This window comes from Biomphalaria glabrata, chromosome 5 (assembly GCF_947242115.1).
Source record: "Biomphalaria glabrata chromosome 5, xgBioGlab47.1, whole genome shotgun sequence".
Classification (NCBI taxonomy): domain Eukaryota; kingdom Metazoa; phylum Mollusca; class Gastropoda; family Planorbidae; genus Biomphalaria; species Biomphalaria glabrata.
This window is the reverse complement of record NC_074715.1, coordinates 20,254,419-20,280,413: the sequence shown is the minus strand read 5'-3', so window position 1 is coordinate 20,280,413 and position 25,995 is coordinate 20,254,419. Positions and strand designations below refer to the sequence as shown.

At 36.2% G+C, this 25,995-nt stretch overlaps 2 protein-coding genes across 9 annotated transcripts in view; both read left to right on the top strand.

Moving 5' to 3' along the window:
- Positions 1–3,416, top strand: part of LOC106067126 (latrophilin Cirl-like) — a 54,656-nt gene extending 51,240 nt beyond the window's left edge. For 3 of the 8 annotated variants that reach the window (XR_008777811.1, XR_008777817.1, XR_008777816.1), the window contains 3 exons: positions 441–522; positions 1,181–1,430; positions 1,562–2,016. Coding sequence is in view for 1 of the 8 variants with exons in the window: in XM_056028351.1 (XP_055884326.1) it covers positions 3,225–3,229 (5 nt within the window). In the remaining 7 variants the exon portion in view is untranslated. Of the gene's footprint in view, positions 1–440; positions 523–1,180; positions 1,431–1,561; positions 2,017–3,224 lie in introns of those variants that run through there. The other 5 variants (XR_008777813.1, XR_008777812.1, XR_008777814.1 and 2 more) reach the window with 4 other exon arrangements.
- A 2,352-nt stretch (positions 3,417–5,768) lies between these two features.
- LOC129921588 (pancreatic triacylglycerol lipase-like) lies at positions 5,769–25,025 on the top strand. Its single transcript, XM_056028372.1, has 8 exons — positions 5,769–6,147; positions 13,282–13,469; positions 14,448–14,576; positions 15,866–16,012; positions 16,508–16,607; positions 21,891–22,007; positions 24,536–24,649; positions 24,749–25,025. The coding sequence occupies exons 1-8, from the start codon at positions 6,054–6,056 to the stop codon at positions 24,928–24,930; spliced, it is 1,071 nt and encodes a 356-aa protein (XP_055884347.1). The 5' UTR covers positions 5,769–6,053; the 3' UTR covers positions 24,931–25,025.
- Positions 25,026–25,995: the final 970 nt, after the last annotated feature.

Below are 25,995 nucleotides of genomic sequence, written 5' to 3'. Positions count from 1 at the left end.
TGTTAAATCTAAACTACGTCAACAAGAAAACCTCGAGTTCTAACACGCCTAAATGTCTGTGATAGAAAGTGAAACTAGAATCATTTTTTAGATTTTGTTCAAACTATTCATTTTTATATTCATCCTCATTCACCATTGGGCCTTTACCTTGTGTGTAGGTCCATTGGGTCTTTACCTTGTGTGTAGGACCCTTGGGTCTTTACCTTGTGTGTAGGACCCTTGGGCCTTTACCTTGTGTGTAGGACCCTTGGGCCTTTACCTTGTGTGTAGGACCATTGGGCCTTTACCTTGTGTGTAGGACCGTTGGGTCTTTACCTTGTGTGTAGGACCATTGGGCCTTTACCTTGTGTGTAGGACCCTTGGGCCTTTACCTTGTGTGTAGGACCATTGGGTTAGTGTCGGACCGTCTTTCAATATCCTTGCTTTTTTTTTATTTACAGACTTAGTTCCTTATACAGGCGTCCGCTCCTTGGTGTTGTTACTTCCATTGATTCCCTGGTCTGGCTCTCTTTCTTTTCCCAGGTAATGAATATCATATACAAATCTTTACACCTCAATTCAAACCAATGTTATCTAAACCAAGAGAAATGTTGTCCTATCCGTTATGCATTTCGTAGCTTAACATGCCAACTCTGAGAATGTCATTATCTCAATGTTCTCTAACCCGTGTAATTACATTGTCTTTTGGAATGTCATTTTCTCAAGTTTCACCCCCCACCTCCCTTGTATTCCCCTCATGTCATGCCTGGATAAGAAAAGGCTTCATCTCTTAAAATCCATTTAAGAACTTTGACAAATAATGTCAGCATGACATTAGCGCAGTTTCTAAGCAGACGTTTTACTTCTTGGTTTTAATGCAAGGTACAAAAACTATACAAATCACTTCATTGGCATGTCGCTATGTCTGTTTTAATTATCATCAGCGAGCGCCTCAGTGTCTTACAGGGGAGATAATTGGTTGTAAACGAAATTCTGTGTGTTTAGTTTTTTAATTTGTTTTGTCAAATGAACGAATTCTCATTATTGAAGAAATTATTTTTAGATGAACAAAATCTTATTACTCAAGAAATATTATTGACAACCTCCCCCCCCCCCCCGCAAATACTCACACACTTATGTAAACACACACACACAGATATGTTTCTTCCTCCAGAGCAACATACGTGCTTCTTCCATTCAGATTAGCAGACGTGCTTCTTCCATTCAGATTAGCAGACGTGCTTCTTCCATTCAGATTAGCAGACGTGCTTCTTCCATTCAGATTAGCAGACGTGCTTCCTCCATCCAGATTAGCAGACGTGCTTCTTCCATTCAGATTAGCAGACGTGCTTCCTCCATCCAGATTAGCAGACGTGCTTCTTCCATTCAGATTAGCAGACGTGCTTCCTCCATCCAGATTAGCAGACGTGCTTCTTCCATCCAGATTGATGGTGCGTTACTACGATTTCTTCGTGTATTTGACTAATTCACTTCTTGATAATTACATTAAAGAAAAATTATAACAGATTTGCATAAACTTTCTAAAAAAATTAATATACAATTGTCTATGCTGTTCTTTCAGAACTTTGGCAATAGGACCTAAGAATCATCTTTCTCGATAGAATTAACAGTACAGGAATATTTATAATTGAATCAGCAAAATTACCTTCCGTATTTTGAACCAGGAAACAGGTTTCAAAATCGACTCGAAGACAGAAGTTTGGATTCCAAAGAGGTCTACATTGGCTTGGTAGTGGTTGATGTAATAGACCTCCAACATATATGTGCAGAGAATGTACTGAAAATGATCGTCATTAGATAGTAACTATTTTTTTTTCATAATGGAAGCGTGTGTATGTCTTAGGAGACTTTTTTTTTTAGAAGTAAATATATTGTAATGTTTTGAATATTATTTTTTTATTTGTATTTTTTTACTCCATAAATATGCGTATGTTTAAGAAACAGTGGATATGGGAAATCCAATTGTAACCATTTGAAATCTTTAATTATTCACTCAAGATGTTTAATAAACTATACATGTGAGTTCTATGGAAAACATTTCTCTTTTTAACTTACAATAAGTTTTGACTTTGTTTCGTTAGTTGTTGTTTATACGCATAATCGTTTAGACTACGTAATACCATCAGTGATCAATCATGTCAAAGCAATAACATATTCATGAATTTTTTATATTTTTAAAAATTGTTTTGTTAGGGACATGATAAGTATGTAAAGTTTCAACTTGACCTGAGGTTACGAAAAGATAATTAATTGAAAAATAAATTAAAACAAAGCAATATGTCTATTTCATGGTAGACTTTTTACAACTATTTACAGGTAAAGTAATACCAGACAAAGAAATGGAAGCTTCCAGTTACTAAAGGCAAAAACAAACAAAATCTTTTAACTCTTTCTCTCCTGATTGGCGGTACCATCGTTGATTTGACCCCATTAAATTAATTTAATTTTTGGGTTCATAAACTTTGATTTGTGTTATAAAAAAAAGGCTCACATTTATCTCTACCAATTATAACATTGTCTGATGAAAAGAAAAACGTTCTTGAAGTTTAACCCTAGCAGGCTAGTGAAATACAAATAAATAATTCCTTCCGAGCGCGGAAAATAATTACGAAGAGATAGAGTTAAATAAGTATTTGGTTTAGCAGCTGAGCCTATTACTTTTGCTATGTTTCAATCACATTTTGAAATCTGTTGCTGTCAATAAAAGACGTCTCTGAAAATCACAGTGACATTGAACTTTTAAAGCTATCCACACACGCTCACATACATACACACACGCGTACAAACACACACGCACAAAAGTTCCAGGATGTTTCTTGATAGAGCTTCATTTGAGACGAGATGGACTCTTTTTTAAGTGACAAATCCATCCAATGTATTTCTACTCTGACGTTTTCCAAATCAAATATTCAGCTCAAGTACACCTACCCTTTTGTAACAATAGGAAGTTATATTAGCGGTCAAACAGTTTGATAAAATCATTAGGATATTTCACTTATTAAACTAGTTGCCTATTAAACTAGTGAGTGTTGTTTTAAACTCCAGAGCTGACAAAATGTTTCTAGACAATGTCCTCCATTGTACCAGGAGTAAAATCCTTGAGATACCAGTTGTTTTTTTTTAACTTTTTTAATAACTAAAGATTAACTTAAATATGCAAGTAAAGATTATCATTAGCTCAAGTCTCCTACATGACTTTAACTCAAGTTTGTTCATTCCAACAGATTGAAAACTTTGATGGGTGTAAAGCTGTGTGGAGTGCAAAAGTTTTTAATTAAAATTAGTTTATGACCTTGAACTCTCTACGTTTGAAACGAATTGGATTCAACCTTGACCGACATCTTCAGATTGTATCTTGACCACGATTTGAAACTTGGAAATGTTGTATTTGAATTATGTATTCGTCATCTTATCTACGAGGTCACCAAATAATGGACCGCAGTTCAAATTTAGAATAATGAAAAAAGAACACTATTTAACAAAATAGAATGTGAGATTTTTATTTCCTAAACCAAAGGTTTGGAACTCACTTCCCCTTGATCTCAGACAGACAACATGCTACACTACATTCAAGAAGAACATTAAGACCTTCCTGTTCAAAATTGTTTTTAGATTAGTTTGTCGTTTTAGCTCTCGTGTTTATGTTTGTAAAGTTATCACAGCGCCTTGAGCCTACCTTTTGTTTGTTCACAGCGCTTTATGAGTAGCATTATTATTATTAACCTCATGAAGTATAAACAATAAGGTGCACAAACATATCATTTGAAGGTAAGATGTGGAAGTCAAAAGTAGACGTACATGCTGAGCCCAATTTAATGATCTTCACAAACATTTCAAAGACTTAGCTGAGACCTACATGCTGAGCCCAATTTAATGATGTTCACAAACATTTCAAAGACTTAGCTGAGACCTACATGCTGAGCCCAATTTAATGATGTTCACAAACATTTCAAAGACTTAGCTGAGACCTACATGCTGAGCCCAATTTAATGATCTTCACAAACATTTCAAAGACTTAGCTGAGACCTACATGCTGAGCCCAATTTAATGATGTTCACAAACATTTCAAAGACTTAGCTGAGACCTACATGCTGAGCCCAATTTAATGATGTTCACAAACATTTCAAAGACTTAGCTGAGACCTACATGCTGAGCCCAATTTAATGATCTTCACAAACATTTCAAAGACTAAGCTGAGACCTACATGCTGAGCCCAATTTAATGATGTTCACAAACATTTCAAAGACTTAGCTGAGACCTACATGCTGAGCCCAATTTAATGATGTTCACAAACATTTCAAAGACTTAGCTGAGACCTACATGCTGAGCCCAATTTAATGATCTTCACAAACATTTCAAAGACTTAGCTGAGACCTACATGCTGAGCCCAATTTAATGATGTTCACAAACATTTCAAAGACTTAGCTGAGACCTACATGCTGAGCCCAATTTGATGATGTTCACAAACATTTCAAAGACTTAGCTGAGACCTACATGCTGAGCCCAATTTAATGATGTTCACAAACATTTCAAAGACTTAGCTGAGACCTACATGCTGAGCCCAATTTAATGATGTTCACAAACATTTCAAAGACTTAGCTGAGACCTACATGCTGAGCCCAATTTAATGATGTTCACAAACATTTCAAAGACTTAGCTGAGACCTACATGCTGAGCCCAATTTAATGATGTTCACAAACATTTCAAAGACTTAGCTGAGACCTACATGCTGAGCCCAATTTAATGATGTTCACAAACATTTCAAAGACTTAGCTGAGACCTACATGCTGAGCCCAATTTAATGATGTTCACAAACATTTCAAAAACTTAGCTGAGACCTACATGCTGAGCCCAATTTAATGATCTTCACAAACATTTCAAAGACTTAGCTGAGACCTACATGCTGAGCCCAATTTAATGATGTTCACAAACATTTCAAACTCTTAGCTGAGACCTACATGCTGAGCCCAATTTAATGATCTTCACAAACATTTCAAAAACTTAGCTGAGACCTACATGCTGAGCCCAATTTAATGATGTTCACAAACATTTCAAAGACTTAGCTGAGACCTACATGCTGAGCCCAATTTAATGATGTTCACAAACATTTCAAAGACTTAGCTGAGACCTACATGCTGAGCCCTATTTAATGATCTTCACAAACATTTCAAAGACTTAGCTGAGACCTACATGCTGAGCCCAGTTTCACTTCTTGTAAAAGGCTATTTGAGACGCTGTTAAACTGTTAAATTTATAGGAAAATCGTTAGAGCCGTTTTTGAGATCCATGCTCAGGTTCGACCCTGCAGTTGCGACTTGGATAGAGGTGTTTCAAAAAGAAATTTGATTTTCACCTGACAACAGACAAGAAATGGACAGAAACTGTCTTGGAAATGATTTAGAACCGCCTCTTTATTTTATTGGTCTTTTGATAGAGTATTTAGGTCATGAAAGCTATTAACAAGAACTTAAAATTTTAAAGAATAGAATTGTTAAAAACAGTTTGTCATTAAGCTACTAAACTTGTGTGTTAAACAGGAACATAAGTGTAAAAAACTAGGTCAATGTTACGATTAATAAACATAATCAAAATTACATTTTTAATTTGCAAATATCAGGAGGAAGTCACAAGAGAAAGATTGAAACTTGCTGACTTAATTCTGACATAACGGACTAGTGCCAACTCTTAAACTGGAAACCCGCTTATCAGTGATGTTACATAACAGGACATTTCAAACTTATATAATTGGTTTCAACTTAACAGCTTCTACCGACAGTCTCTTTCATTATCTGGGATCTTTAAACGTGCAATGTTTATTTCCGTTCAGTTTGCATATTGCATATTTTTGATGCGTTAGTTAGAATATTTCAAAAAGTGAATACATGAATTATTTGATCAAATACTTAATGAGAAAAATAATAATACAAAATCGAATGCTTAGAGGTCACTTAAAATTTTTTTTTTAGAATCCCTGTCCTTGATCAGAAGCTTATATATGTATGTAGAGTCCAAAACGAGCGAAAGTTATTTTGTTGCTTTGGAACAAATTTATCATGTGGGTGTCAGTGGTGCTGCTGTTGTCTGTGTGTGCAGTGGAGACTGTATCAGCAGTAGGAGCTCAGTTTTTGGACTGTCCAGGCAATGACGGTAATTTCTCTTTCACTCCTTCTAATCAATTGTGATCGAACAGTTTCAACATTTCACGACCATCTAGAGAGAACAAAAAAATGTGTATTAATTTTTAGGAAATATTTCTATACAATTTTGTATTTCAAAAGCTTCATTCAGAATATTGTGTTAGTTTTTGTCTTTCTAAATTGAATTTAGTTTCAGATTGTAAAAGCCACTGATGCTTTAATGACTTTCTTTTTTGAAAAGATAAATTGTAATCTCATTTAGCTGACCACTTTTAGAAAACAAACATTAGTATTCCCACAGCAAAATGCATACTTTAATCATGTCTCCATATGAATACACCTGTGTATTATGCCTTAGGCAACAAAGATGCATCATGGCACTGTGTACCGTGTGGGTTACCTCAGTTTACATCAGGACTGTTTGATTCCTTTGATGCAGACACTTCTAACCCATACAACATCCTAAACACCATCCCAAACCAAACTCACCAACCACTAGCCAGATCCACTCCTGTTAAACCTAAATCTACTAAAATTAATACAACAGCCTCACTAAACAAACCTACTAAAGAAGTAACACCAAAATACCTTAAAACCTTAGTAATAAATTTTCAAAGCATTAGGAACAAACAGCAGACTTAGAAATTTTATTAGAATGTGAGAAACCAGACATAATTGCAGGCACAGAAACTTGGCTACATCCTGAAATTTATAATGCAGAAATTTTCAATAGTAATTATGAAATTTTTAGAAAAGATAGGGCTGATAATCATGGAGGAGTTCTTTTAGCAATAAAAAACACTCTTATAGCAGAAGAAATTACCTTACCTAACTCAAAAAATATAGAATCAACATTTTGTAAAATTAATACCACCTCAACATCCCTAATAATAGGCAGCATTTACAGACCACCAAATTCTAGTTTAGAATACATGCAGGAACTATGTAATCAGATTACTACACTTAAAGAGACAAATAAAAATGCAGTTTTTTGGATTATGGGTGATTTCAACCTACCTGATATAAATTGGAAAACACTAACCATAGATAAACACCAAAACCTTAAGGACATAAATGAGCTTTTCATAGAAACTTTACACAACCTAAGTTTAGATCAAATCATTAAAAAGCCAACTATATTAAACAACACATTAGATCTCTTCTTAACCAACAGACCTGGATTAGTAGTTGATTATGATATTGTTACGAATCTCACTATCCAGGCTCTCTGCAAACTGCACCATACACCACCAACTTAAAGAACTTGACAACTCAGGGCTCCAAAGTAACGTAACGCTTTAATGGTTGAATAAATAACAGCCAATACTGTACAATTGGCAGCACGTAACACAAGACTGTACAAATATCTCTTCGATAACACCGTTCCGCCGTATCAACTCTTGCACTGGCCTCTCCGTCTCGTTCCGGGCTTGCACTGGGTTCAACAGTTCAGGACTGACTTCACACACTAGGCTCGTTGTGTCGGACTCGATCGCAGACCAAGATCAAGACGCCAGCCGTCTCAACTGTACTTGACAGTACTCCGCACTGAACCGTCGTAATGCTCCGTACAGACCCACACCGCTGAACTGTGCTGTAGTCAACCGGACTGTAGTGAACCGGGCTCTGAACCCCTGCCGTGAACCTCCTTTCTGAACCGTCTCTTTGAGACCCTTTTCTCGACCGTCTTGACTGCGACACCTCCGCTCTTATATAGGGTCCCTACTGGCCTTCTCGAACCGGACAGAACGCCCCTCGACGTTTCTAGGTGGTCAGATGACTATAACTCTCGTGACGCTCCTGAGCTCTTGTTCACGTCGGCGATCCTTCCCGAACTGTCCTGTTGACGCTCGACTCGGCTGACAGTCGTAACTCGTCACGCTTGACCGCTCGTCTAGCGCTGGCCTGGGGCGATTTGCGTCGGCTGACTACACACACACCACTACCCCCATCTGTGCCACCACCAGGTTTATAACAATATTATCACTGGTCTATCAGACCATGAGATCATAAAAATACACAGTCAGATAAAAGCAGTAGCCAATACAAAACCCAAAAGAAAAATCTTACTCTGGAATAAATGTAACCTAACACAACTACACCAAGCTGCATTAAACTTTCAACAAACATTCTTATTAGAAAAAGACATTAACCAACCAGTCGATGACCTCTGGAATTTATTTAAAAACCATCTTAAAAGCATTATAGAAAATCATATACCAACTAAATACACACCAAACAAAATAAATAAATGCTGGTTTAATAATAGACTAAAGAAGCTTTGTAAACAGAAGGAAAACCTATATAGAAAATTTAAAGAAACTAATGCAGAAAGAGTTTACAAAAAGTATATAAAAATTAAACACTTAACCCAAAAAGTAAGCAGACAGCTGCAGAGTGAATACATAAACAATGTAATATCTAAAAATAACAACAAATACCTATGGTCATACATTAAGTCTAAGAAAATGGAAACAACAGGCGTAGCGCCATTAAAAGATGAACATAACATAATACATAATGATAATGAAACTAATGCAAACATTCTAAACAAATACTTTGCATCAGCATTCTCAGCCCCAGGAGACAAAGACATATTACTGAATTTGAACCAAGTAGACAACATAGAAGATATAGTAGTACAAGAAAATGGAATTCAAAAACTATTAGCCAACACCAAACCAAATAAAGCTTCTGGACCTGATGGTAATCCAGCTAGATTACTCAAAGAACTAAGTAATGAGCTAGCCCCAGTGTTCAAAATACTCTTTCAGGCTTCACTTAACCAGGGCAGAGTACCAAAGGACTGGAAAGAAACTAATGTCACCCCCCTATTTAAAAAAAGGAGAAAAATCTGACCCAGGAAACTACAGACCAGTATCACTTACCAGCATCACATGTAAAATCCTAGAACACATAATATGTAGTAACATCATAAACCACTTAGACAAACATAATGTCCTCACATCATAACAACATGGCTTTAGGAAATATAGATCATGTGAAACACAACTAATAGGACTAATTGATGATTTTTCAAAAGGTTTAGATAAAAGTGAACAAATAGATGCTATCTTACTAGATTTTTCTAAGGCTTTTGACAAAGTTCACCACCATAGTTTGCTTAAAAAATTAAAATATTTCGGCATTAATGGTCCACTGCATCAGTGGATTAAAGACTTTCTGATAGGGAGAGAACAAACTGTAATAATAAAAATGTTCTAAATCAACACCGATAACAGTAAACTCAGATGTACCTCAAGGAACAGTCTTGGGTCCACTACTATTTTTAATTTACATAAATGATTTACCAAATTGCATTACTTCAGGAACAAAAGTCAGATTATTTGCAGACGATTGCATAATATATAGAACAATAAAAACAACACAAGACACAGATATTTTACAAAGAGAATTAGATGAATTACAGAAATGGGAATCAAATTGGAGCATGTCTTTCCACCCAGAAAAATGTCAGTTGTTAAGAGTAACAAAAAAACTAAAACAAATTAATTCCACTTATCTTATTCATGGCAAACCAGTAACACAGACTAAAAACGCAAAATACCTAGGTGTTATAATAAATGAAAAACTGTCATTGAATCCACATATTGATGAAACTACAAAAAAATCAAACAAAGCATTAGGATTTATTAAAAGAAATTTCTATAAGTCAAATAAGAACTTAAAACTAAAATGTTATTTAACCTTGGTTAGGCCAATAATAGAATATGCATCCTCTGTTTGGGACCCCTCAACTCAAGAAAACATTAAGAAACTAGAACAGACACAAAATAGAGCAGTGCGATTCATAACAAACGAATATTCACATTTGACTAGAGTAACACCTTTAGTAAAATCACTAAATTTAGAAAGCCTTCAGGACAGAAGACTCAAAAGTAAAGTAGCAATAATACATAAAACACTGAACCATAATCTTCAAATACAAAAACAAAATTTAATAAAATACTCTGAAAGACACAAAGATAAAGGCACATTCCTCGTCCCATATGCTAGGACAAATTTGTACAAATACTCCTTCTTCCCTAGTGCTATTAGAGCATGGAATGGGTTGCCTGAGCTAGCCAGGAAAACCAGTGACTTGGCAGAATTTAAGTCATTTAATATGCATGACTAAATGCATGACGCGTAGGACGTAATCATCTTCTTTTTTGAAGTAACGTCTGTATTATATAAGATAAGATAAATCAAAAACTCAAAAAAACTGATTCTTTTTATATATTTATATATGGCTCCTTTTTGTCTCGAAAGGCAATGGATGCGCCCAAATGAGTCACTGGTTTTGGTTTAATCTTGAGACGGGGCAGAATCTGGTGTGGCTAATCAAGCCAATTCTAGAACGGCAGACTTTGCTACAATTCGTACATGTGTATGCCTCTGATTCAGGGCTAGCGGGCAGGGCAGCTTTCTTTTTTTCCCTCTTGATTAAGGCCGCTTCAATTCTTTTGTTCTCAGCAAGGGTTGTCCCAGCACGCACAGTCTGTCTCCATGCACTCCGGTCTTTGGCTATGTTTTCCCACATACTTTCGCTGATGCCTGTGGCTCTCATGTCTCGCTTGCAGACATCTCTATATGTTAGTCTTGGGAGAGCTTACATGCTGTTCATATATTGGCCAATCTCAAAACTTCCTGATTGGAGACATGGTCCCTCCAAGAGATGCCCATTATGCATCTCAGGCAGTGCAAGTGGGAACTATTCAATCTGTGCTCTTGGTACATGTATGTTGACCAGCTTTCACTGCCATAAAGGAGAGTGCTCACAACACAGACGTTGAAGACTAGGATTTTGGTCGCTGTGGTCAATTTACCATTTTCCCAGACGCGCTTGGAGAGTTTTGCCAATGCTGTGGTAGCTTTTCCTATCCTTTTTGTCAGCTCGATGTCTAAGTCTAGGTTACTGACAATTGTTGAACCCAACTTCAAAAGAAATAGATTATATTATTGATAGCCAGTATGTGTTATAGTAAGAGGTACAGTTCCTGTTACACCTTGGTTATATCAAGTGTTTTCTTGATAAGTGACAACTTGACTTAATAAAAAAACTAATTTCTTTGAATTTGTTTCTGGTTGCTTGAAGTGTTGACGTTTTCTTGGATACTACAACTTCCGGTCTTCTTATTAGTTAAAGACGTTCCTTCCAAAACAAAATTATTTCGTACCATCTTTATTTATACAAGATGTAAACATTTAACCTCCCAAACTGTCTAGTTCAATGAGTCCACTTTTGAATAGAAAAATAAATATCAACAAAGAAAAAAAAAAGACATTTAATCACCTGGTGTTTAATCAAATAAATGCATATACTACGTTACGAACTAAAGATCAAATGGTGTTTATAAAATGTTTTGAAAACACTTTCCAGTCCTGTATAGCGACATTCAGTGATAGCCAGCTGGAGAGAAACACAAATTGTCTGCAATAAAGGATTTGAAAAAAAAAAAAGCAACCTCTCCAACACTTACTCCTCCAGACTAGACACAAAACACAAGCAAAGACTTTAGGAAAGAAAAATCTGAAGAAAGGAAATGCACTTAATGGGAAGCGTGGTCGAGAGGCTAAGTACGCTTGAACTTGGCTTGGTATGGCTACTTATGAAGGAGGTTCGACACCCGACTCGAGCAGAGTTGTGTTTACTGAGCACGGAAAACCTTCTCCCAGATACCCCCTTCCCCCAGTAGTCCACAAATGAGATTGGACCATAGCGCTCTGAGCATGCTATATAAGCATGAAAGTAGCGCTACATAAAAGGCTATAATTTATTTATTTAATAATGAATTCAACAATGTCGTGTTATAATGTTTATTGAAGTAGATCAAAAGTGTAATAGGAAAAAATGACTGTTGAACTGTTGGTCTAGCCATGGATTTGATTTAACTCGATATGTAATTGTCTCACCAAAATTACTTAAACTTATATCAAAGAAAGTCAGCTATTTCCTACCAAGTAAAAGCACACAGTAAACAAGTCACGTATTTAATGCTTCAAATTGTATTATGCACTTGTGTGATATTTGATACAATGAACTAGCCGTGATTACGAGAGCCTGTTCTCTTTCAAATTTGTGTATTTCTACAATAAAAAATTGTCTTTTCTAGTCCTTAAATCCGAATCAATTTGAGAATCACGCCGAATAAACCAAATCAGTACACAAAGGATCCCAGAGTTTTCAAAAAATTTATTTCCATAGTAAAAATGAAAAAAACAACAACAAAGAAATGAAAACCGACATTAAAAAAAATGTTTAAAAGGAGAACAAGAAGACAGTCAACATTCCTAATTGAGATTCAGTACATGAACATGCAATGCACTACTGTGTAGTAGTCCACAAAAGTTAAATCAGACCGATAGCTGCTAGAACATGACTCCAACTTTGAGTTTCAGTTGTCCTAAATATATATCTTATCAGAGAAATGGAATTCGATTAATTATTCCTTTAATTATTCCTGACACACAATTTTTTTCAAATATTCAGACAACTTAGAGAAAAAACAAAACAACAAAATCTATAACATAAGAGAAAAACCAAAATGGGCACAGTAGCGGGCGTATTGATATACTAAATGAATTTCCGTACTAATTCACGTGAAAGTTCGTATATAGGTTCCTGTTACTTCTTGTTTGCTAAGACGCGGTTTTTGACAGATCCGTAGCCTGACCACAGCAATGAAAACAAGCAAAACATACAAAATCTTTTTTTTTTTTTAAAAGAGAAAATCAAAGCTAATCTAAAGGGATAATAACTCCGCCCTTAAAACTCTATCTATTAATAATGTACAAGCTATTTGTGTAGTTTGACTTTCAATGTGTCTCAGTTTGTCTCTCCTGTGACATCTAGTGTATCTCGATGTGTCTTTGACGTTGTATAATGCTACCTTCAATGTGTCTCGATTAGTTTCTGACGTTGTACTGTGTGGCTTTCAATGTGTCTCATTGTCGTCTCTAACGTTATACACTGGGGATTTCAATGTGTCTCATTGTGTCTCTGACATGTGATACTGTGACTTTCAATGTGTCTTGATGTGTCTCTGACGTTGTACCGTGTGGCTCGAGGTGCCTTTTGCGTTGTGTATTATTAGTTGAATTATGTTTCTTACGTTGTACATATTACTCCCCTTGTGTCTAGCTAACCTGGGATTATTGAGAAGATGTTGCAGAAGTGCCATACTGCCCAAAGGCTGCGAGTGTTACGATATTTCCAGCAACAGCGACTACACCAACACAGTGTTCCATAAACCTTTATGTCCAACTAACATCAGCATCATTTTCCACCTGTACAACCGCCAGCACCGAGCAGCCCCACAGCGAATACAGGTAGATATCAAAGAAACAGAAATCACTGTTTTCTTCAACAGCGATCACTGGCATTTTATGTCTAGTCTGTAGATGTTGATAAATGTATTATAAGTAATATTATCCTTAATCTATGTTAGTAATGATTCCTTTAACTGTGTTGTTAATCAAGATGGGTTCAAAATGGAAGGCTGCCAGGTCAAGAGGCATGTACTCTGGACTGTCGTTCGGTGGTCTCCATGGTTCCGGGTCCGAATCTTAGACGATGCCATCCCCATCCGTTCTCCGGCAGGTTAGGGCAAGGATGAAATTATTTTCAAATCTGAAGAAACATCCGAAACCTGTAATGCATGTAACAAACAAATAAAAAATATCTTAAGTGAAACTTTTTGTGATCAGTACAAGGATAAATTTAATTGCCATTTGCAACTAAACAGATGTTTACATTTGACCAAGTTTATTGTTAACTCAGCTGCTTACGTACTCTATCCGTAGAATAAAAATCAAAATTATTTCATGAATCGCTTCTACTAATGATTCATACTAAGTTCTTCCAGTGGTTCTTTCACTTTCTTCACTCTGCTACTTATGGATTGAGATTATTTCAAATTGTTCAGATTATGATTATTTCAAAGCAGTTAAAAATGGTATTCTTAATATCTAAACGCAAATTATGCTATTGGCGTTGCAATATACATTACTCATTGGAGTTGCTTTTTGTGTGTGTGGGGGGGGGGGAGGGGAATTATTTTGTTTGCCGTCTCAATTTCATTTTGTTTTTTGTTAGTTCCTTCAAACACCAACTAGTTTTATGCCCATTAATGTCAGATGTACACGAACGTGCTACTATTAGCTGTAACCTACAGCACAATCAAATTCATCCTCTAAATAAACTGGTGACGTCACAGTTGGGGAAGACCTCAGCTCTCAACATTAAAATATATTTTTTCGGTGTTTATTTGTCGTTCATTCCGATGTTGGTCTTTTGGTACTCCACAGGCTGGTGAATTCCACATCAAAGGTACCAGCTACAGCGGTGACAAAAAGACTGTTATTATTGCTCACGGCTTCACGGACAATGGAGGATCGCACTGGGTCATAGAGATGAAAAACGCTCTTCTGGATGCAGTAAGTCCTGGAGGTCTAAAGATTTCTGAAACAATTGTCACAGCCGTTTATCTTGCCTGGGATAGATTAGAAAACGTTAATAAACCAAAAATAAAAAATACAGCACCCCAAAGAAACGAAATAATTCAAACGTGTGAAAAGCTCTGATGTCATCATAGTTAATAAGTTAGAACTATTTTGAAATAATCTAAAGTAAGAAAGGTTTTTACTAAGGAACTTATTCACACTTAACAGTGCGAAGAAACTTTTTGATAACGGTCAAACCAGAAATTCCCCCGTGTGACCAACAAGCTAATAATTCTATTCTCAGTGATATACACCAACTGTTACATTAAATGAAAAATCATTCATTTGAGATCAGCTTCCAGGTTCCACACTCCACCCACCCACCTTCCGTCCTCCTCCAGCCCACCCCCCATGATGTTCTGACTGGAATAGAGGTTTTGTATAAAATATATACATGTAATAAATGAAGATACCATTGACAATAGTGTTAGACTGCCTTTTATTTTGAACAAACTCTGTCAGACTTATCTTATCTTATACAGACGTTACTTCAAAAAAGAAGATGTTTATGTCCTACGCGTCATTCATCTGGTCATACATGTTAACCAATGACTTAAATTCTGCCAAGTCACTGGTTTTCCTGGCTGGCTCAGGCAACCCATTCCATGCTCTAATAGCACTAGGGAAGAAGGAGTGTTTGTACAAATTGTCCTAGCATATGGGATGAGGAATGTGCCTTTATCTTTGTGTCTTATTTTATTAAATCTAGTTGTTTTTTTGTATTTGAAGATTATAGTTCAGTGTTTTATGTATAATTGCTACTTTAATTTTGAGTCTTCTGTCCTGAAGGCTTTCTAAATTTAATGATTTTACTAAATGTGTTACTCTAGTCAAATGTGAATATCTCGAAGCAGATGTGACACAATTTGAAAATTTGGACTAGTCAGTGTTGTAGGGAGTAATGACAATTCTGGCGGGATTAGGTCTCGGTCCTGATGACCTTAACATCATCTGCCCTATAGATCTCAAGGTCTGAAAAGGAACTTTTTATCAGCTGGGATGCAGTGATTAGTAAATAGTGACTATCCTCTGCTGCGGCGTTGTTGTGTTATTGCCAGCTCAGGGCGTCATAGCTTGGGTTTCTGGTCATGTTTAAAGCAAACACAGGGATAAATGGACTTTATACAACTTTGGGAGAGGAGGAATCGTTTTTCTCAGATGTTGTTGTAATAAAACAAAGGGTATTAATACAATTGAACTTTGACCTTGATCTTTTTCAACAGGAAGACATCAATGTTGTTGCAGTTGACTGGCAACAGGGCGCTAAGGGACCTAACTACTACCAGGCCGCTGCTAACACCAGAATGGTGGGCTCCATGGTCGGTCGTCTGATACAAGACATGCACTTGTTTGCGCATGCGGCGTATGGGGTAAGTGTCAAGGGGTAGTAACTCTTAATACGTTGTAGCCAATATGGTGTGTAACAATGTCAGACAACATATAGCCCACATATTGGATGACATATCATGCATGCCATGAATGCAGTCTAGAAAAAGTAAGCTAACAATGTATTAATTCCATTCAAAGTCTGTTAATCCAAAATGTATACAAATGTGAAAGATCCATATAGTTAATTTGCATTAAATAAAACACATCTACGTCTACTAGCCGAGATACAAAAAGTGTCATATAAACTAGAGAACAATTGTTTAGCGAAGTTGAGCGAACTCAAGGTGGAAAGATTTTTGTGTAAAATATACTAAAGAAATAAACCAACAAATAAAATGGATGTTAAAAAAAGGTCTACGAAAGATATTTGTCGTCAATTACTGAGCCATCAAGCAATCAATGGAACTAATTAGAAAGTCTCTGATTTCCATTTTTTTTTTTTTTTTGCTCGTATTAGCTCAATCTTATGTTTTTAGAACTTTCACTTGATTGGTCACAGCCTTGGAGCTCATTTGTTAGGATACGCTGGACAGGAAGTATTCCGTCTGACCAACCAAAAAGTTGGACGCATTTCAGGTCAATTTATTTATTTTTATATGCAAAATTTATTTATTTTTTTGTCTATGTTTTTCTATGATTTAGATTACTAACCACCAGGGGCGGACTGGCTATATGGGCAAACGGGCAAATGCCCGGTGGGCCGGTACCAAATGGGCCGGTCTGGTCGCGACCAAAGAAAAAAAAATTCAATGCAGACAACTTTTTAAAAAAGTGACATGAGCAAGACATATATCAAAAAGAAAATACACAATACACTGTACATATTATCATTTGTAAAACGTTAGACCGTACTTTCTGCTATGCATGAGCGGCATGGACTGCTTTGATGTCTTCGAGGTTGTGTTTAGCCTAATTATTTCGCTGGTCGGCATGGGCCTTTGATGGCACTAGCATTTTTTTTTTGCTCCTTCCCTCCCCCGTCTTTTAATGGTTCCAATGAAATTTAACCAAAAAGAGGGATGAGAGAGGTTAAGTTAGAAAACATTGATATAACGCAGAAAAAAAAAAGGCGCGACAATTAGCTCTTTAACAATACCTTAATAGAAACTAACTTTAACACATTCACACAGCCGCGAAATTGCAAACCACCCAACCTATTCACAGATCAATCTGGGTATAAAGCTCTACTTTCTGCGATTTGAAAAGAAAAATAAAGTTACTTTTTATTTATTTTTAATAACATAGATCTAAAAATACTACACTTAAGGCTTAAAAAAAAAATTAATCTAGATCTAAATCAATTTTTATGCTATTATAATTAATGGCAAACCTATGCTTAGTATGAAGTCATTAATGATGAAAATTATTACAATAATTTATAGATCTTTAGCGCTGTCACATCGATATTTAATGCAAGGAGATTAATATTTCAAACTAGTCGACCGGCGGCGTACTATACGCCGCTATTTTGCAGGGCCGATCTTAGGCCACTGCAACCTATGCGACCGAAGGATCCGCACTTTCAAGGTGTATAAATTATTAAATTAAACCATTTTATAACTTAAAACAGATTTCCCACGCACTCCTGTCGATTAACCAGGAGCTCCTGGAAATCTCCCGAAATTGCAAAATATACGAAAAAGTCCTTAAAATATACGGAAATATATAGAAAAAATTTGTCATTTTGGGGTGTCATTCGATATGGAAAACGCCAATCCTACGGGCTATTAATAAAAATGGCATTATGCATTAGCAGTAATTGTTTAATCAGGTGAAGAAGCTTCTCGTGCCTCGTGTTTGCTTGTAAAATGTTTTATATGTTTCTGATGTTCCTTCAGAGTTGACGATAGTTTACTTCCTAGTCCAAACCTCCCGCAGGACGAAGGGGGGGGGGGTGGGAGAGGGCAGGGTTTGACAGTACAGCGCTCATCCATCCGTAGAGATGTGTGATTACCCACTTGTTCTCCCTCTCTCTTGTTTTTTAGTGGGGTTACTATCCGCAGAGTGATCTTTCCTTTACTTCTTGCTCGTCCAAACTGTTGAGTGAAGAAGAGAATTATATATATATAGATAGATACCCAAACTTGGCCCCGCGAATAGGGCCTCACAATGCTTAAGTCCGGCCCTGCTATATAGTGTTTGTAAAATGTTTGTAAAATGTTTTACATGTTTCGGATGTTCCTTCAGAGTTGACGATAGTTTACTTCCTAGTCCAGACCTCCCTCAAGACGAAGGGGAATGGGAGCGGACAGGGTTTGACAGTCCAGCGCGCAGCCATCCGTAGCGAGCTGTGAAAACGTGTTCTCCCCCCCCCCCCCCTCTCTTGTTTTTTTTCGTGGGGTGACTATCCGCAGAAATAAGAGAGTGAGCTTTCCTTTACTTCTTCTTCTCGTTTAAACTGTTGAGGGATGAAGAGAATTTTATATATAGATAGATAATTGGTCATAATATATTCATATACAAATCGCGTTTTTGAGAATGTACCAGGAGGAAGCAAGAGCTTTTCACATCAAGTAAGTGCCTCTATAACCGTTCTGCTTTCTCTTATATTTTAATGGAATGGGTTGCCTGAGTCAGCAAGGAAAACCAATGATTTAGCATATTTTAAGTCACAGATCAACATGCATGATTAGATTGACATATGAAATGCGTAAGACGTAACAATCTTATTATTAGAAGAAAAGTCTGTAATCTATAAGTAATACCAAAAAGCTTCAAACTCATTAGGCTGCTATTGTATTGTTTAGAGTTTTCAGGCTACATACGAATGCAGTTTTCGATGCGTTATCAAACTTTATATATTTTGTAGAGAATTAGGCTTACACCTATAATATAACTCATGGGCGTAGTCTGGAGGGTCTTCAAAGCATAACTTGCCTCAGACCTCATTGTCTGAGAGGGAAACTTTACTTACTGCCCCAGTGCAGCCAACTTAAGCAAACTACAGTCACCAAATTTCATTAGCGAAGCCAAAAGGGGTTTTGTGGTTTCCCTTCCCCCTCCAATACCAAAACTAAAGCATTTTACCATTTTCTACCAGTCGCTGGACGCCATTGAATAGCAGATTTGGTTTTTGAATTTTTTTTAGCGGAAGAGTAGCAGGCTACTTGCACTGTAGATACCTCAAAATATGCATTTTTAAAGCTTAAAATAACGGAAATAATTTTTGGTTCCGGGTTTCGCCCCGGACCCCACTGGGCGGACTCCCCAGCTGTTCTTTGTCGGTGTGTACTGTCTTTCTACTAATTATAGGAGAGAAAAAAACGTTTGAAAGAATGAAAGGTCAGAATGCAATGAAGATTAATGACATATACACACACACTAATATATATTTATATATATATAAATTGCGTAGTGGGGTAAAAATACCCCCCCCCCCGAAAATATATGAAATGCCATTTTTGGGCCGGTTTATATGGTAATGCCCGGGCCGATTTCGATACCCAGTCCGCCCCTGCTAACCACTCAACAATTCAGATATTGCTTTTAACTAAGACACATGCTATAGTCTTCTAATATATTATTCCATGAATTCTATATCAAACGTCAAGAAATAATGTGAACAAACGACCTGGTTCTTCGATAGCAGAAAATGAAAATAAACAATCGGGTATCATTGTTTAATAACACTTGTAGTAAAATTTAATGTACTTGGACCTCATTAGAGACGTCTCCTGTGAACTAAGGCTGTGTTAATGTTATCAGCTCTTCCATTCAAATACTATAGCTAATAATTAATATCATGCTTATAATAGTTGACTTTTTAACAAGAGTTTCATCAAGGGTGGAAAAAAAAAAACTATAAATAGCGAACTTGTTGGTGTATACGGTGTAGAAACTAAAGGAAGTGTCCAGGTTTTAAAAACCAAAATTGTTCATTGTGTGCAATGTTTGGCCTTTCTGAATCGTGTCCAAAAGTTCTGATTGTAGCTCCCTGGTTTCATTTTAGTTGGCAACATTGAAGTTCACCTTAGCTTCCTTGACATTTGCTGTGGATTTATGTTTCTTGTTGTGTACTGTGAACTGATCTGTACTGGTGTGTCCAAATGTCGTGGTGTCCAGGCAGGGGCGAACTGGATGTCAAACTCGGCCCAGGCATATCTAGACAGTACAGCTAATAAATTGTATAAAATATGATGGTCCTCCAATTATAGGCATATCTGTTCTCAAAATCATTATGTTTTTGTTTTTTTAATAATATATCGATAACTGTATGCATACTCTATATCTTTATAAGAAGTAAAGGCCTTATGTTGCTTTTTAATCGCTATGTTTGTAGGCCCTAAAAGGATGAAGCCTACTAATAGCACTGTCTACGGGTGTAGGCTATTACATTATGTTTTGAAAATGCGTTAGATTAAATTAGTATTACACTGTAGTCTGTAAAAGATGTTTTTAGCATGACGTTCAAATAGCCCTTATATCTATATATATAATTCTCTTCATGGTTCAAGAGTTTGGACACGCAAGAAGTAAAGAAAAAATCACTCTTTTAGTTCTGCAAGTCGTACGGACTAGAGTTACCCTTCGAAAAAAAAGAGAGGGGGGGGGAGAACAAGTAGTATTCCCCAGTCACAAAATAGCAGGGCCGGGCTTAACCATTGTGACTAAGAAGTCATGGAAAGATCACTGTTTTTTTTTATTTCTACCCCACGTAGAAAGTAGCGGTGAAAAAAGAGGAGGGGGGAGGGGCAAGGAGAACAATCAATCTACTCTGTATTCACCTGTCACTAAATAGCAGGGCCGGACTAAACTGTTGTGGGGCCCTATGCGAAACGGATTTAGCGGGGCCAAGTTTGGGTAAGGAGACGGATAATAAGTGAAATTTAAGAGTTTGTATTAGAAAATAAATTCGTCTTTGCATTTTATTAATGCTTTACTACGTACAGAACTACTATACGAGCCTTGCGTGTAGTGAAGTCATACAGTTTATTATTAAAAAAAATAATTTCCTACATAGATCAAGCTCAAAAGCAAGAATTACCGAATGTTTCAATCTATCTACGAGAATCGTTGACCTCAAGTAATTCTCCATTAGTTTAAGACGCGAGAAGCTTCTTTCACCAGATTACACAATTACGTGTAATGCCGTATTTACTTATCGCGCGTAGGATTGGCGTTTTCCTTATTGAATGACATTTCATCATTTACACCTACAATTACTCGGTTCCTTTGAAAGTGCGGGGCCCACTGCGGTCGCATAGGTTGCATTGACCTAAGGCCGCCCTGCGAAATAACTGCGTATGCTTCGCCGTGGGTCGACTAGTAAGAGAATATTATAAAACCTTTAACAATTTAATGCGTGCCATAGTGGCATTCATAAGGCCCTTTAGGCCCTTTTGAGTACCGGCCTACCGTGCATTTGCAAAAATGCCCATATAGCCAGTCCGCCCCTGTGTCCAGGTCAGCTTGTGTATGTGTGTGTACTGTGTTATTCTGAACTGTTTTGTCATTTTTTAACAATACAGCCTCAGATAAAGACCTGTTTCCTGTAGTGTTTTATAAGGTTACTATAACATTGTTTTATTTTATGGTGACACTATCCCAATTCACATACTACTCAGAACAAAGACTCACTACATTAGGTCTGTATTAACTCTCAAGAGTACGTGAAGCTCTAATTAAACACTTAACTTACAGAATATAAACTTAACAATAATTTGCAATATAATTCTTTAACACTAAAGTTTTATCCTTGTCTCTACCACCGTGACGTCTGTTGTTCTATTTTTGCATAACTTTTAATTTTTTTTTTTCATGCAACTTTTAATAAATTTGAATTTTAATGTGTTGCATATTGTTTTAATTAAGTTTTTTTTTTGCTTGTTATTTTAGCTTGATTTATGTCATTTTGAACAGGTTTAGACCCCGCTGGGCCGGCTTTTGAGAAATACTCCAGCTTTGTTCGAATTGATTCAAGCGATGCCCAGTTTGTAGACATAATTCATACTGACGCCGAGCCTTTAATTAGTGCAGGTAACGTCTCCTATGTCAAATTCAGACTTAATGACAAGGATTCAAAACACAGCATCAAAAGAAGTGGTTTGTAAAGCAACTCGAAGACCTCTTGACGTAGATACAAACCAATGTGTGAAGTTGATATAATAAAAAAATAAATAAACACTTGCTAAACACTGTAACTCATAAGTATGATGTTTAAACGCCGTCCTGGTTAAGAGCTGCAGCCGTGGTCTAAAGGGGGGGGGGGCAGTATTAACAAGATTTACGTTAGAACGTTGTATAACAGACTCCAAATTGAGAAATTTAAAATATTATTTACACGTACGCTTCTAATTACCCATGATATAAGAGCATGGAATGGGTTGCCTGAGTCAGCCACGAAAACCCTTGACTTGGCAGAATTTAAGTCATTGGTTAACATGCATGACTAGATGCATGACACGTAGCGAGTAATCATCTTCTTTTTTGAAGTAACGTCTGTATTTTATAAGTGTAGGTACTATATTTCAACTGTACAATTCACCATAAAATGATTAATTGTCCTAGCTATTTTAAGTTTATTTAAATTGAATTTTGTATTTCAAGAAATTCATTATTTCATTACATACAGGAAAAGATTAACGCGTTGTAATATTCATCCAGTATAACAGTTACTGTTAAAAACTTTAATCACCTGAACATTTTTTTTCTAAAATCTTAATACAGTGCATGGCTAACACGCGAAGAGTCAAATGTAACAAAAGTACAACATTTAGTTTCTTCAAAAAGCAGTAAAACAAACAAACTTTGAGATTGCTTCTTAGAGACATTGTTCAGTTCCTACTATGAAGTAACTGACAATTTTTTATTTTCCTATCGAGCTGAAATTTCACACCTAAAATCGTACTGCATAGCAAAACAATGTATACAAATGTTACAAATATCACTTCATTAATCATTTAGCTATTGGAAATAATTTAGACTAAAAGTACAATCTGCAGCTAACCTTCACAAAAATATATGGTTACTTAAAATAAAAATTAGAAACATATTTATGTAAAGATAATAATTATTTCAAACTTATACAGGTTAAACAAGAAAAACATATACAATACTTTTTAAAAACAAAACTTAAGCGTAGTTGTATTAATTAGTTTGGACCAGTCATGGAATTATATATCTAAAAGATCTATACTACCATTAAGACATAATTTACAAATATTCTTACAAATTGCTTTTTCTTTATTGCAATTTTCATGATTTTTTGCTTTTTCGATTCGCTATGAATCTATCATTTGTCTGGACCAGTTGGAAAGGGGAGGGGAAGAAAGAAGGGGATATCGGGTGATCGCTTTTGTAATTCATTTATTTTTTTAAAAGTTGAACGACCTGAATTTGAACTCGAGGGCTGAAGCCGTCTTAGCCTCCTCAAACAATACACTAACCACTTTGCCAGGGAAGTGCTTATGAAAATAGAAGGTTTTGTAGTTATCTACTGTTAATTTCAAACATTCTCTCTAAAAGTATAAAAGGTTCAACTTATGCCACCTTATCAGTCAAGTACAATTTCTTTCCCTTGTTCAAGATACCAAACAAAAAAAAATTACCAATAGCTAATTAACTAATTGTTTAATTTTTAAAAATGATTCTTGTGTTGTCAGAAAATAAAGACACGATTGAGCACAATTTCAGCTTGATCCGAGATTTGGGTGCAGGAGAAATAACGTGTAGCCTACAAACTTTTTTACCAAACAGACAGACAGACAGACAGAGTTCCCTTTGTACAAACGACATATGTTCCGCTAACATCAACAATGAGCCTGCTTGTACTTGTCAAGTGTCGGTCACCTCTTCGCTTGAACTTAGAGGTTGATATGATCTAAGCTTATTTAAAAACGTAGGCCTTGTCATACAACGTTTGTACCGTATTGTACATTTGGAAGCATCTACCAGTTTGTTGGCTAGATGCATCGACTTATTTCCCAAACACCTGCAAAAAAAAAAAGTAAAAGTCCCCTTTCAGACCATGCGGTCTATAGAGCAGATGATGTTATGGTCATCTTTATCTTTGGCCTATGGCAATGTGTCTTGTAGCCAGCACAACAATCAACCGCCTTTACTTTAACCAACTAAAGACAGGTACCCATTAGAGTTTGGTGGACTCAAGGTCGTCCTAAAATTCCTAAAATTCAAAATCCCAGTCTTCACCGAGATTCGAACACAGGAAGCCAAGCGCTTAACCACTCAGCCACAGTGGCCCCAAACACCTGGAATATTCACTACATAAAATTCTAAATATGACAATATATTAGAATATCATTTTGCCAATGTTCTCTTCTTGATAATGGAGCTTAAATAAATAATAACGAAATTAACTTATTAAAAGGTTTGTTAATCGACATTGTTACAACTGAATGCCTGCTTATTAAAATGTTGGTCAATTGCCATTGTTACTACTGAATGTTTGATAATTTCAGTTTTATGAAAATGTAAACAGTACTTACAAAGTACTCATGTATTCTAAGGAGTCCACCATGGTTCCCAATTTTTTATATTTTTGTCAGGCTTTGGAATCCGAATTTCTGTAGGTCATGTTGATTTCTATCCAAACGGAGGTGTCCATCAACCAGGCTGTCCAGAGGAGCGATTCGGTCTTCTCTCTATGGTCAATTTTAATGGTACGTTGGATACAAAATCTTTAGAAACATTTACTTTTTTGTACGAAATTTCTGAGTTCATAAGTTATTTTCAAAGGAGTGTGTTTCGGTATTTTTTAGCTGAAAAAGATGGCGGAGCTTGTAGCCATGGACGCGTAGTGGACCTGTTTACCAACTCTATCCAAAGATGTCGCTACAACCCACCAGACGGTAACACCGCCTGCACCATGGGATACCATGTCAGCAGAAGTTGCAGAGGAGACCACCGCCCGACCACAACCAGCAGGGCCCCATTCTGTTAAACACTAGCTCATGTATTATTGTTGGCGATTTATATATTTTTTAATTAAATGGTGTGTTGAATGAAATTGTGATGAAAATAAATACAGGAATTCCATTGGGTTTATTTTGAGTTAGTAAAAAAGAAATCAAAATGTTTATTCCTTAATCAATTATTCAACTTCTTCAAAGGGGAAAAAACACAGACAGACGTTTTCTGTTGACTATTTTTATAAGTTACCTATCTTTCGAGTCCTTAGTGAGACAGATGAGGTACAGATTAATTGTGACTGTACCAAACGGTTGACGATTGATTGTGTGTCTAGCATAATGACTTGTTCGCTTTAGCAAAGTCTTAACAATTTCTCAAACAATTTATTCAGAAATATTATTTTTTGTTATATTTAGGATGACAATAAAATTATATAAAAACTAGTTGACTTGAAAATTATTGACAGAAATCCACGTCCTCAGTATATTGAAGTCACCTTAATGAATATAATGTATTCTTCACTCCTTCCTAATCTTCCAACATTATTTCTTGCTCAGGAGAATCACAAATCACTTTTTTGTTTCTAAATCTGAAGTCTATTAGGTAGGTAAAATGTCTGAATTAAGTTTTTAATTTACAACATGATTTGAGCCCAGTGGACGTGGTCCATCAGACTAAGAGAAGGGGCTCGGGTAACGAAGATCAGGTGCACAAACTGCGTTCAGGGGGAAAACAACAGTAAACATGAAAAATTTAGTTCTAAGAATCTCTACCACTGTGTCTCTATGTATCTGACTAAACAAGAAGATTTTGGTGTCAAAGAAACAAACACCAAATCTTGAAAAAGTTAAGTTAGTTTATTACACAGAGCATTGACAATTTGGAAAAATTTAGTTTAATAAACACCTTTTTCTCGACTAGACACATTCGAGGAAATAGCACGGCTAATCGGAGACGAGCTTATAGCACGGCTATTCCGGCACGATTTTCTCTTTATGTTTCTTTACTTGCTGTTATCTTATCAAACAATAAGTATTTAATGAGAGAATATAAGAAGTGTTCCTGTAATAAAATAATCCTTCGCTTTGGTAGAATA